At 41.0% G+C, this 14,085-nt stretch overlaps 1 protein-coding gene across 5 annotated transcripts in view; it reads right to left on the minus strand.

Moving 5' to 3' along the window:
- WT1 (WT1 transcription factor) overlaps nucleotides 1-14,085 on the minus strand; it is a 135,612-nt gene that overhangs the window by 24,249 nt on the left and 97,278 nt on the right. For 4 of the 5 annotated variants that reach the window (XM_045012385.1, XM_045012384.1, XM_045012382.1 and 1 more), the window contains one exon: nucleotides 7,282-7,359. The exons of the other annotated variant lie outside the window; for it this stretch is intronic. In XM_045012385.1, coding sequence (XP_044868320.1) covers nucleotides 7,282-7,343 — 62 coding nt within the window. In that variant the 5' untranslated portion in view covers nucleotides 7,344-7,359. The remainder of the gene's footprint in view (nucleotides 1-7,281; nucleotides 7,360-14,085) is intronic. 5 annotated transcript variants of the gene reach the window in all.

Genomic DNA, 14,085 nt, shown 5'->3' on the forward strand with positions numbered 1-14,085 from the left:
AATATTAATCCATAATAAATAAATAAAATTAAATAAAATAAATGTACCCTGCTTGTTTACCAAGGGATCAATTGTCCTACATCTCTACAAATACACTGTAATCTATATAATTTTGCACCTTTGCATCTGAGCTAAATAAGAATAAACAAAACTTATGGTTTAAAATAAAGAAGTTGCCACTGAAGCCAATGTGTTAATTGTAGAGTGGGAATTTGGAATCATCAAGAAGTCCAAGCAGAAAAAAATGGAAGAAAAAACTGTTTCCTCTGTTTAATGTTTAAAGTCATATTTATGACTGATAGGGGGAAAAAATGCTGAAAAGAGTCAAGGCTAAGCAAAGCCAGATGCAGTTAAACCTATTGTCAGGACAGTACTATTTTAGTGATGCAGGCAAAACCCTACAGGAGTTCTTGATTGAGTAAAAACTGCAAGAATTGGCCCTTAAGGGTCCCAATTCTGCCTTCATTGGTGAATACAGAATTCCCTTGGATTTCAATGGAAATTGCACAGATCTATCCAAAGGCAGCACTGGACTGTAAATATTTAGAGTTCATCAAGTTGGTTGCTGAGATGGCCCCATATATATATTGTCCATTGGTTCTAGGCAGCCAGCTGCAGACCTGGAAAAAATGCATAAAATGTAGCTCCACATTTCTGCAAAACAAAGATTGATACTTATGCAACATAAAATGCTAAGCAAGCGCTATATACTGTAGAGCATTTAGAAACATTTGTCTTTAGCATTAGGCCAGAAAATCCTTAACACTTGGAGAGTAGCTCTTTTAAAATGATTAATCTCTATGCTGTACAGATTGTACAGAGATTAATAAAAATGAAGGTTTTACAGATGAGAATGTGTGATGAAAAACAGAGCAGCTTTAGAGAGTTGTACCAATCTAAGACGTTATAAAAGAAAATCTCATAAAAGATTACTTTCTAATCTGAATATATAAAAAAAACCCACAACCTGCAATTTCTCTCTCACACCAACTTTACTTTGTTACACTAGAACTGTCTTACTAGTTTACAGCCTCAACTTAAATCTGGAGAGTCAAGCTTGATTTTTTATTATTATTATTATTTCATAAGACTAAAAAAGGAACGTTATAGGGCATATTGAGAAGAGTGAGCAAATATCAGCTTGAAACATGAATGCACATTGACTCATAAAATGGAAGAATTAAAAAATTCAGAAGGAAAGATTACAAAGGCACCACATTAAGATGCAATTGACTAGTGTTTCAAGGCAGGAACTGGAATATTTGGGTGTAGAAACAGAGCCAAAAATGAGGCAGAACAAGGGTGCGGGCAGTTTGTGTGATAACAGCACAGAAAAGAAATAAAGCTAATTTCCTTTGATAAAATATTTACCACACAATATTATGGGAAAATATATGCCAACACTGAGGCAATAAAGAGAAGCCTGATTAATGATATAGATGATGTTTCCTCCTGTTATTGGTGGTAATGCTATTAGGCAGGAGGGAAGCATAAAGTTGCTGCTTTATCTGCATTCTCCAAGGCAACTGACCATCAGAGAAATGATTTCACTGATTAGGGCCCAGTGTGCAATCATTATGAAGAAAGAAAAGGTGGCTGTTGAGATTAAGGCACTGGACTAGTATTCAAAGACCTGGGCTCAATTCACAGCTCTGCTTGTGTACTTCTTTGGGCTGTTCACAATGTCTCTCAGTGAAATCCTTGTCCCACTGAAGTCACTGGGAATTTTGCCATTGACTTCAGTGGAACTAGGATATCGCCTTCCGTGCCTCAATTCCCTATCTGTAAAATGGGGAGAGTACTTCCCTTCCTCACAGTGGAGAGGATAAAATTCATGATTAGGCATTCTGATGTGAGAGAAAAAGGGGAAAATAGTTAACACCATGAAAAACATATTATTGCATGCTCCCATTCACAATGGCTGCAGATTTGAGCCCAGCGAGGCACGATTTAGACTCCCAGAACTTACCAATGGTGTTGTATAAGGCTATGATGAAGGTTCTCTTGTTAATCTTTTATAGAAAGCCTAAACCTTAAGGGCCTTGCATTAGAATGCAATTGTAATAGTGCTTTGCAAAGGACCTCTCCATTGTTCTTTCCAGTGAGACCAAGCAAATGGCAATACGCACTAGTGTGCATGGGAGCCCAGCCCACTGATTACATAGCTCAAGAATAGAGAAAAAAAGGCACTGAGCCAAACTCTGCCAGTTTACATGTGTGACCTCAGTGGGACTGTACACATTAACTTCAATTTCCAGATAGCATAGCTCTTATTTCTTCAATTTTCTATCTGCTCTGTGACAGAGCTCCTCATTTAGTAGCTTATTTAGCTAGTCACAGGTTCAGGTCCCAAAGCAGGGTTTAGGCTTCTATCCAATATTGACTGGTCTATGCAATACCAGTGAGATGCTGCACTATAGTCTTTTTTTCAGATCATGGCCCCAATTCTTGGGCCCACTTGAGCGGCACTTCTGAGACTGCCAGGGACTAGATCAGACAGCTGAATAGGTAGCTAGTCAATATTTCTCTTTATTCTCATTATTCAGTGTGTGGCCATATTACTTATCAGATGCTATCCAAAACCTGTACTGAATAAAGAAATATTTATTTCCTCATGGGCCTTCCAAGGTTCTCATCACCATAGTATGGAGGATTTAATAGTCCCTAATGAAAGTATCTTCACATCAACCCCTATGAGGCCATATTATTTTCCCTATTTTACAGCTGTGAAACAAAGGCTTGGAGATTAAGGCCAAATTTATCAAAAGTGTCCACTAATTTTGAGTGTCCATCTTCAGATGTATAAAAGGCCTGATTTTTTCAGAGTAATTAGCATCTTTATAGCACTTTATATTTTCAAAGCATAGTGTCCATTGACTTCAGTTGCAGTTGTGAGCTCTCAGCACTAATACAAATCAGGCCCCAGCTGTCTCAACTTGCACACCAGAAAATGAGGAACACAGTTAGTGAACACTTGTGAAAAGTTTGAAAAGACAGAATCCTGTTCTTCTGAGTGACATTTGACTGCCTTAGCCATGAGACCATCCTTTCTCCTCCTGCAATCCTGTGCTTCATTCAGTCCACACCTTCCACTGTTTGCAACAAATCGGGGAGGGGTGGGCAAAACGGTTCTACAGACAACAGTCTCATTCACTATGCAAACCAGGTCCATATCCTGATTCCTGTCTATCCTGTGCACTAAGCAAGACAGGAGTCCAGGGGATAAAATAGTATGTATCGCATAATCAAAGACTATATCATAATGCCTATGCCCAAGGGTGGCTGAGTAAGGTTACATAACGGAAAGTGCCAGGCAACCTTAACTATAGGTGTCACTGCCAACCCTGCCTAGACTATATGGTAGTAGTTTAATTTTAGTACATTAAACTTAAATTGAATATAAACACAGGAAAAAGGCTAGTGAATTAAGTTCATATAAAATGATAGGGTTTAGAGAGTGATATGTTATATCACTAACATATCATTTTAGATTTCTCAATTTCTTGCAAACTTGCAGTAATATTTCTTTATAATACAATACATAAAAGAAAGTTCAGCTGAGTCATAAGGAAGTGGTGGGGGGGAAGAGGAGAATATCTATATACGGATTGTCATCTTTGGAGAGAAATTAAGGAAGTGGTGGGGGGAAGAGGAGAATATCTGTATATGGATTGTCATCTTTGGAGAGAAATATTGGCATCTCTGTTTCGACATAAAGATGCCAATATTCATAAAATACAACTTCAAGATTGAGAAAAGTATCTGAAACAGTAAACGCCTGGGAATCACTTATGAACAGTTCATATATTTTAAAGATGTAAATCTTAGGAAGAGTACCTTATGTTCATGGCAACTGAGTTTGGAGGTACTGTGTTTTGTAACTCTCAGCCAGAGAAGACAGATAACTATTTTGGCTCATATTACCAGTGATGAGGCCATGTCTAGCACTGATTTTCCACAGATTCTACAATCTTGGCCTATACCAAAACTTTCAGCTTTGTTTTACCATAGATCATTCATCTTGATTTCTTCTTTTTTCCTTTCAAGAATTCTAGGTCACAAACTTTATACTGCTAACAGTCTGCACTTTTGGACAAGTAAAGCCATTTATTTTGTTCAGTACTCCTTTAATATTTCTATTGTGTCCCTTTTTTTCCCCCACTCAGTTCCCCAAAGAATAACCTCTTCCTTGTTTTAATAACTTGGACCTCGGTCAAGGTTGATGTGTTTCTCCTTTTTGCAGGATATTTTCTTCAGAAGAGACAAAACAGTGTCTAATATTGCAATGAAGGGTTTTGTGTTTTTTTTTTAAAGGGGTGCAGCTTAAAGAGGAAATTACAAACAATTATGAAAAAAGTAGGAAATAGCCTCAGCAGCAGAGATGGTCAGCTTGATTTGTATACAATAGTTGGGTTTGAAGAGAAGGGGCTCCCCTTTCTCTCCAGTAAGGGATTCCAGGTGTATCACAGAAGAAGACCACTTCAGACTCATGCTGCTTTCACTAGTTTGCTCTGACACACGTGGTTTACTACACTACTATCTAGTGCCTCTGGACTTCAGGTACCATTCACGAATGAGGGTTAGAAGCAGATCAGCAGTATTTTATACTATTGTGCTACACTGAAGCCAGCCTGCACAAATATCATACCAGATAGATCTGGATCAAGTCAGTTTCCTACATATTAGTTTGGGAATCTCCCTTTTTAAAAATATATCCATATATATTTACTCAGAAAAGGATAAAGAACATCCATAGTTTATCTTACAAAGTCAGGCAAACATTGGCTTTGTCTGGGCAAAGATCAAAAGGAGGTGCTTGAGAACATGTTAACTAGCATGTTATTAAACTCTACTCTGGACCAGGCAAGTTATAGGTTAGCAGAAGCTAGATACTTGAGTTGAAGTCTAGGCTCCCCACAAGCCTTAAACTGGACCAGGTAGCACTTACTAAAGTACAACTTGCCTTGTCCACACTAGAGTTTTAGAATGAGTTAGTTACACTGTGCTACCAAAACATATTTTTAAAAATAAACCATGTTTGTATCCTAGTCCAGACAAACCCTCTGATGTGCTCTATTCATTTCCTCCTAGCACATCCTCTTCCACGATCCCAAAGTGCTGTCCCGTTTTGAAAGGGCAGGAGTGGTTAAATGTTACTGAAAACCCCACAAGGGGATCTGGAAGACATCTTTGGAATCTCTCAATACAGTTACTGTCCTGCCTACAGGAAGGAAGGGATAGAAGCCCTGGCCCTGTAGGCACCACACCCTGTGTCTTTGCTATGCTACCAACATCTCTGATCTACAGCACCTCTGAGGCGGGCTTCCTGCTTGCAGAGTAACAGGAAACCCATATTGGACAAGCAGCAAACAGGCTAGAGTCCATTCCCTGCAAGGTGGGAGGGTGACAATGGTATGGAGGAAGGAAGCCAGAGAATATGGAAAGGGCCAGGAAAGGCAGGGACAGAGGATGTGGGGCCTGGAGAAGGGAAAGATAATAAAAAGGAGGGAGAGAAGAGCTGGCATGAGGAGCAGAGTGAGGTTAGAACTAGAGAAAAAGGAGAAAGGAATGGCGGGAAGGAGACACAGGAGGTAGCAGCAGTAGTCTAAGACTGGAACTCTTTCATTTGTTCTTGCTCTCACTGTGTTGTAGGAGAGTGGAGATCACTTTACACCCTGCAATCCTGGGCAGGACAGTTTGAGGCTGATTATGGCAGGGGTGGTGAGAGCAGACCAGGGCCTGATCATCCCAGCATTGATACCCAGGCAGATGATCAGCCCCTGCACACTTTCCACACCCAAAATGCTGTTCTCCCAGCTTTTCATGGCTCTTTCCCCTCTGCTTTTTTGCTCAGGCCACCCCTGCATTGTGTCTCACTCCCCAGGCCCTCTCTAACAGCTACCATTGTTATTTCACACACACACAACACCTGTCACGCACTGCCTTTGGCTATGAGCTAGGCCCAGCAGCCCAATGGCAGGCGTTCCAAATTCCGAGCACGCACAAGTCCAGGGCTGAATCCAGCACAAGATCTATTGGGCAGCCACTGTTTACAACAAGGGTCGGCAACCTTTCAGAAGTGGTGTGCCGAGTCTTCATTTATTCACTCTAATTTAAGGTTACGCATGCCAGTAATTCATTTTAACGTTTTTAGAAGGTCTCTTTCTATAAGTCTATAATATATAACTAAACTATTGTTGTATGTAAAGTAAATAAGGTTTTTTAAATGTTTAAGAAGCTTCATTTAAAATTAAATTAAAATGCAGAGCCCCCCGGACTGGTGGCCAGGACGCAGGCAGTGTGAGTGCCACTGAAAATCAGCTTTCGTGCCGCCTTCGGCACCCATGCCATAGGTTGCCTACCCCTGGTTTACAAGTTACAGAAAGCACATTTCTGAATTGCACTCTGACCCAACAGTAGTTATGATGGGGTCAAGAAGACAACACCTCACTGCAAGGAAGTCTGAACTAATCAGAGGACAGAATCTTCAAAAAAAAAAATTTTTTTTTAAATTATATTAATGGAAGTTAACAGAATGGACAAGCTCCACACTTAACTTCACCATTCAATTGCAGAGGTTTTTCCACTGTTTCCCATCCTTCATTCACAGGCTTATTTTGTTAGTGCTTTGGAGTAGAGATCTACCTTGTCTTCATACCCATTCACGCAGTCCCTCCTATCACATACTGGTGCTGTATATATGGAATAATATGGCTGCTTAGAACTATCTATAATATAATTATGCAGGTTTTCACATTCATGTTATCCCAACTTACATTCAAATATTACTAGTCTATTACTGGAAAACACCTTGCTCACACAAATTGAAAGCTATTTCATTTACTTGGCACCTGAATTGTGTAACCTACAATGAAGACAGTTTGTTTAGACAGTAAAATGGTTAAAAATCTACAACCAACATACTGTTCTCCAAGACATATTGGTTTAAGACAAAAAACAAAACAAACAAAAACCCACCAACAATTTAAGAAAATATTGCTAGTTCTTTCCCCATTGACTAACCTTAGACTAAAAAGTCTAAGAGAAAACTTGACCATAAAATTCTTATTAACTGTGAACTGACTAGTAGAATAAAACTTTTAATAGTTCAATAGGGCTATTTTTTTAAACTCATATTAAATTACAGACAAATAAAGACCTATTTTTGGACAGGTTAGCATTTTTCATGCCAGTAACCTTATTCCATTCATAAAATAAAAAATAAAATGATGTTAACTACGCTAATGCAGAAGAAGATTACAAAATAATAAAACACCTTACCCCTTTAATGTAGATCCCAAGTTCATTTGATTCCATGTCATGCATTCAAGCTGTGAGGTCATTTGGTATAAATTGTCACTGTTATGAAAATATCTAGAATTAGAACTAAATTACTTGACCAAAATTCAAGTAATACTTAAAAAAAGAAGCAATAATTTTCATTTTTCTTTTTTTAAAAGTGTTTTCAAAATACATATAACAGTACCAAATGAATTTATATTATTTCAACTCTTATCTGTTTGTGACATTAATTTTAAAAGAAAAAGAAAGAATGATTATGTGGTAAAAGACAAGGTGTTCATTGTGATCTAACTTGTAAATTTTAAATGGCTGAAAATTATACACAATAAGGCTCTTAAAGAAAAAAATATACTGCAATTAAATTAATGGAACCAGTATATAAAGATGTTTGAGTTAGCAATAAAGAAGATTTCTTATTTTTATAAAAAAGAAAGCAAGTGAATTAACTTTTAATAAAGCGTGTAGCAGATCACGTGGTTAATGGACTGAAAGCTATCAGGACTGGTGACCAATGTTACTACATATAGTGACTTGACAAGAAAAATGGAGTGGGTGAACCATAAATTAAACTCACAACTGGAATACTAGTCTTTTTTGGTTTTATGTTTTTTTGTAAAATGTTATAATCTTAGAACAATGAACTCAGCAGACAGCAATATTCTCAGAAACTGGTTGTCAGTTGCTTACTTTCTATTTTTAAAGAAAACATTTAAATGTTTTTTTATTTGAGATCAACTGTAATCAAAAGAAATTGAGATTACAGATCTACTGATATAATAATGCTCAACACTTATCACAAATAATTTAAACATAAAAGTGAACAGGTATGTGCTTCGAGGAGAGGAAAAACTGCTGCGGACTTGCAACACCAAAAGCAGTCCGTTTCCCTAGGGTTCTCTCAGTAATTTAGCCGTAAGAGAAGGGTCTTGCTATACAGACAGGGCTGAGCAAGCTGGTTTCCATCTGTCTACACAGCATGCTCGCGCAACACTTCTCCATGGAAAACCGCCGTGTGTTCTTTCTGAATCTTGGTTCTCCTGGAAATCCAGGTTCCCGTTGTTACCCAACATTTCTCCGATCACCTGCAGAGACACTTACTGAAACAACGTTTTGAGTCTCTAGTCTTTTCGAAACGATTTTCTGATTGATGTAGCAATTCTGATTGAAATAGCAATTCACAATCAACATAAGACCCCTGGATGATTAATAATAGTTAAACTCACTAGACCTATGTAGTGATTGTATATAATTTTGTTGAGAGAGTTTTTTCATGGCAGGTAAAAGTGAGCTAGAAAAGTCAGATTCCAGTGGGAAGCTTTTGCATATAAAAACAAGTTAAATTACTTCAATCTTAAAGTATGTGTAATATCATTTGTCAGTATCGCGGGACACTATCATTCATTAGAATGTCTGAACTGCTATTATGCTACTACAATGTCCTGCATATCAGCTCAGAAATTGTTAGACTCTCCTGCAGTTTCCCCATTTGCAACAGCAGTTCGTGCTGGTCTGTGCCACTACGTTTTGCAATTCCACGAATTCTTCCTGTAATGCTGCTGTAATTAATTCCTCCAGGGCCCTGATTTTTATTAGAAGTGCCCGCACGATGCATTTACAGCAGGAGATTTCCCTTTACTTTCTTTCCCTTGACAGTTCATTTATAAGAGCCTCCTCCACAATATTTCCCCCCTCCCTCCTTTGCTTTTTCATCAAGCAGTACACATTCATCTTGTCACTAACCAGCAGCCACTGTATTCCAGACTGGGTTCGGTGACAGTGCACAAAACAAATCGCTTAGGAACCAGGACAATGTTCAGAGACACGTTGAAGGTAGTCCTGGGCTCCATTTCAGTACAGTTGGAAGCTTGGCTGGCTCATGAACTCCATTCAATAGGAGGTTTACAACTATGTGGCCCGGCTACAAAAGGCAGCCTCGCCAGTGCAATCAGGGGAATTCTCCGCTTAAGGGATCCTGAGTTTACACTTGTCATCAAATAAACTCAAAGATGGTTTGTCCTTTGCAACAAGTACAGAGGCAAATTCTGCTGTCATGGAAACTCCCACAGACTGTATCAAGCCCCTTAAACTGGTCATTCCAATGACGTCAGCCCGGATCCCCATTTACGCCGGTGTAATAGAGCAGAATTTGGCCCAGAGAAGTGGCTTGAGCGAAGACAGACCCACTAGTCACTTGTTATGTATTTGCCGAGAAAGAGAAGGACACAATAGTAACACGGGGCCATCCCAGAGGCCACCCGCTGACAATCAAGGTACCATGGGGACAGCGGCTGGAGCTGCGGGCACCGGAGGGGGGCGATTTGTGAAAGTTAAAGTATTAAGCTCCAAGCAGAAGTTGCAGCCCGACCCTGCTCCCGCTGGAACGGGCAGCAAAGTAACTGCTGGTTACTTCCAAAGGGGCAGCGCTCACCTGGTCTGCGGAGAACAGAACGTAGGGACAGGCAGGAGCATCCCACCCACCCAGGAAACCCAAGAGTGACGAACCCAGCAGCCTGAGAGCGTAGCCTTCAAAGCCCCCCCGGCACTGGGACCTCCACTCCGGACCCCGCTCTCTGCCTTTGGCTGGAGCCCGGGATATCATGGTCCCGGCCGGGCCTTCTCCAGGTTATGATACCTGCGTCCTTCTCACGAGAACATCAGGGCTGCAGGTGGGGTGGGTTGAGCTACGAACCCACTGGAAGGGGAAAAGGCCTCGGCATTTCGCCCGCTTCCCCTGCAGAGCCCAGCTGGGTGAGTGGCCCTCTCTGCGCTCCGGCTGAAGGCGCCTCAACAGTTATTTCGGAGCGGAGCCTTACTGCGAATGTCTCCCTAGCTAGAACTGCGTTTCCATTTCCACCGCAGCAGGGACTTCTGCCCGCCCGGGTCTCCCGACTGCCCAGCTCCGCGGAAAGGCCCCTGCCCACCCCCCAAGAACGACCAACGTCCATGTTAACTCGGCTGAAAGCCCGTTCCCAGGGTCTAGCCCTGTAATGGGGGGTTAATGCGCATGCAAAGGAGAAGCCATTTATACAGATGGCTCCCGATCTAAACACAGCTCTATGGTTAAGTCACCAGTATTTAATCACACCGGAAAAATAAGTGTTTAGCCCCATCGGCTCCTAAAAGCTTTGGAGACCACCATTGCCACTCAGGGTTGCTTACTGACCTCAGCCATTCATAACGACAGCCCGCAGAAAGTCGTACGAGTCGGGTTTGTTTATCTTTTTAAATTCAGGCTTGTACGCTTTCTGGCTGGGGAAATCCCCCACGGGCCTTTCCAGATACATACTGTACTCGTGAAACAGCTCCTGTTAAATACAATGCTAAACATAAAATGCCTGTGGATGAGGCAATATTGTGCTTGAACACACATATTTGGGCTGGAAGATTTTAAAGAGTGACTAGGTATCTGGGGGGGAGGTGTGTGGCGGATTGTATTGAATTTTCTCCTTGTTTTATTCCGAGCATTCTCGATTGCTCTCAAGTAAACGTGGCTCAATTGCTTTGACAAGCAAACACAATTTTGCTTCAGGTGGTTGTGGGGGGGGGGGGGGAAGTGTTCATCGTCCCCATCTAAGATCAGACAGGACTGTAGACCCAGCGAATGATTCGTAGGGGGTGGACATCAAGAGCCCAGTCCTGCTCCCATTGCAGTCAGCAGAGTTCTCTCAGTGACTTCAATGGGATAATAATGATGCAGCCGCCCCTGGCTAGAGCTACCGATCCCATCACATCCTGGCTGGAAGAGTTTGTGAGTCTCAGCTCCAGTGGAAACACCCTCCCCTTCCATGCTGCAAATAGAACACAGAGGTGAAAGTTGCTGCTGCTGGGGAGAGACTCCAAATGCCAAAACACAGCGAGCTGGAATGTACAGCGAACTCCGGGCTCCACGGCTGATCACCCACCCCCTCCTGGAAGCAAGCGGGAGGCAGACAGTGGCATGCTTGACCAAGTTTGCCAAGTGCACCCCCGGGCTTCTACAAAAAGAGTTAAGTAGCGTGTAGCCAATAGAGGAAGTATCCATACATCCATTTAAATCTAAAATGGGTTATTACTGCTAGGACGGTCTCAGAGTCAATAGTTATGTTCAAATCTTAGCTTTAAATACGATTTGAATGGTGAGAAGGAAAACTGGAGTCTCTGGGGATTTGCTTGCATTGATTCCCATTTGAATCACTAGTTCCCCCCAAAAGAACACAGAAGACACTAAAAATAACTTATTTTCATTACAGAGATTTTTTTTTAAATGACACGGGGGGGGGGGCTTTTCTACAACGAGGATTAATGTAAGTTGGAGTGAAATAAAAGGAAGTCAACCCTGAGCAAAAGAGGAACTTTAAAGGAAACCAGTAGTAGATCATATAGAGTTTGTTTTGGCCTGCACGGCAGTATTACTGAGTTCTTGACCTCTGCACAGAAAGAGCTATAATCTGAACTGAAACTCCTCCACTCTTAAAGTCTTTGCAAGTGTGACTCACAGTAAATTTTCAACATTAAACATGTTTACTATATTAAACAGCATGAGGTAGAAAAGTTCACATCACCATTTTAATGGAATCACAAATGCTGGCCTTTCAATGCACACCTGCAATCTGCATAGCTGTGCCATCAATAACTAGCCATCAACAACAGACACAGTATCTTTTGGCAGATGCCGTGCTTGTGTTATAAGAGAGAACAAGTAGTTGCCAAAACTGGAGATTTCAGAGATACTGTTGCTTCCATTATAAGAATTATGGGCTCTTGAATATTTATTTCAAGTCATCGCCTTTCTTACTGTCTCTTTTACCAGGGCAAAAGAATGGAAAGGTCTTCAGTCTTAGACTTGCTTGCATATTTTTCCTTACTTCCTTTCTCTATTATGGACAAATTGGTTGCTACTAGCTAGACTTGGAAGTCTCCTTAAGAGCAGTATTTGGTGAATTACTGCAGTGTCTGTAGAACTCTGGAGTTTTGTAAGTGCATTGTTAATCTGTTAAAGGAATAGTTATGAATTTTACATCAAAATTTGTTATAGGATTCAGACACTGATCAGAGCAATAAGAAGCCTGAGTGACTGCTGGTGGCTGTGAAATGATGGTTGATGCCTCTCTGCTCTCAGAGGTCAAAAACAGTTTAAAGCCGCTTTCTTTTTACAAACGCAACATTTACAAGTGTCCTGGGGAACTCAATGCCACAAGAATACCTTTGTATGGTTCTGAAAGGATTTGACATTTGTACAATAATGAGAACAGTAAAGAATTACATTAGACAAGATACAAAAATAGCTAGAAGGAATATAAACCCCTTTTCTGAAAGCATAAAGCCACCTCTAAACTGATGGATACCAGGAGGAAGCCTTTCCTCATGGGCAATTTATTGCATAAATGTCCTCTACAAGGTTTCTTACACATTCCTAGGAAGCATTTAGGACTGGCTACTGTCTGAGACAGGATTCTGAACTAGATGCACCCAGTATAGCAGACAACTCCTATGTCTCTAGTGCCACCAATTGGCTGTTGTGCTCGATTCCCCCCCCCCCTCCACTTTTAAACAAACAAAACAAAATACTAATATATATATGCACACAATGAAACGTGTGTTAAGCAACCTCTAAACGGACTGAGGAAAAGAAGAGGATTAATAGGGCTGGCCTGCTAACAAAGGTGGAGTATTACTGTACTGCTCACCTTTGGGAATACTCTGTGGGCCATCTCCTAAGGCAAACCAATGCCTTGTATACACTGCAAAATTACATGTGTGTTAACGAATGTCAACACCTCTATGAAACAGCTACACAAATATTGCCTGGCCTCAGATGGCTGGGATTAACCCTAGTCCAGTGTAGGGCTACCCAAGACCAGATGTTAAACACAGCAGTCCTGGTATAAATTAAATACCACGTGGTGCTTAACACTCTGTTAATACTTGTTCTAACACAATGTAATTTTAGATAGCCTTTATGGAGATTTCATAAACAAACACTCAGAGAGAGAGACTGAGACTGACTTTGTAGGAAATTCTCTCCTGTATCTCAGGATTTTGGTACCTTTTTGCCACTCTAGCTCACCTGTTGTATCTAACAAAGCTTTTCCTCCACGAACTACAGCTGCGTATAAAGGTGCACATGAACATCTGAAAACATCCAGAGATAGATCAATTTAGGCATTTCTCCCAAAAAGAGTGTGTACCTAAACTTAGGCACCTAAAGCCATACTATCAAACCTAAATTCCTAGCCTGATTTTCTCAGGGGAAGAAGTTGAAGTCTATGGAAGCTGGTGGAGCTTTAGACTCAGTGGTCAAATTCAGAGGTGATGCGTGCAAGGAAGGGACCATATTACTGACAGCAGGCTAAGTCAGTCTAAGCAGTCCAAGTTGGTGTAACATACAAATGGAGAAGGCCAGAAGAAGGCGTAAATTACACCAATGTGGATGCCCTTAGATTTTGTCAGTCTTGTTTTAATTATGCATGGAGGGGGGGGAGTGAGAAGAAAGAAGAAAAGGGATAGGGTCTCCAAACAGGGATGAAGACAATGGCTATCAAACTGTGGTCTATGGGCCACCAAAAGTCCGTGATGTGGAGATGTGAAGAATTGAATATTTTGCAGAGTAGGTCCTGATGGCCCATGAGAGGATCTCTGAAAGAGCGATCCGCAGAATGCCAAGTTGTAGAACCCCTGGGCCAAGAGTTAGTTTAATATCTTCCTTGCATCTGTACTAATCCCAAACATCTGTGTTCTCCCTAGCCACTCCTCTACCCTCTTCCCTGGAGGAACTAAGAAACTAACATGAAAAATACTCTTGTT

This window comes from Mauremys mutica, chromosome 4 (genome assembly GCF_020497125.1).
Source record: "Mauremys mutica isolate MM-2020 ecotype Southern chromosome 4, ASM2049712v1, whole genome shotgun sequence".
Classification (NCBI taxonomy): Eukaryota; Metazoa; Chordata; order Testudines; family Geoemydidae; genus Mauremys; species Mauremys mutica.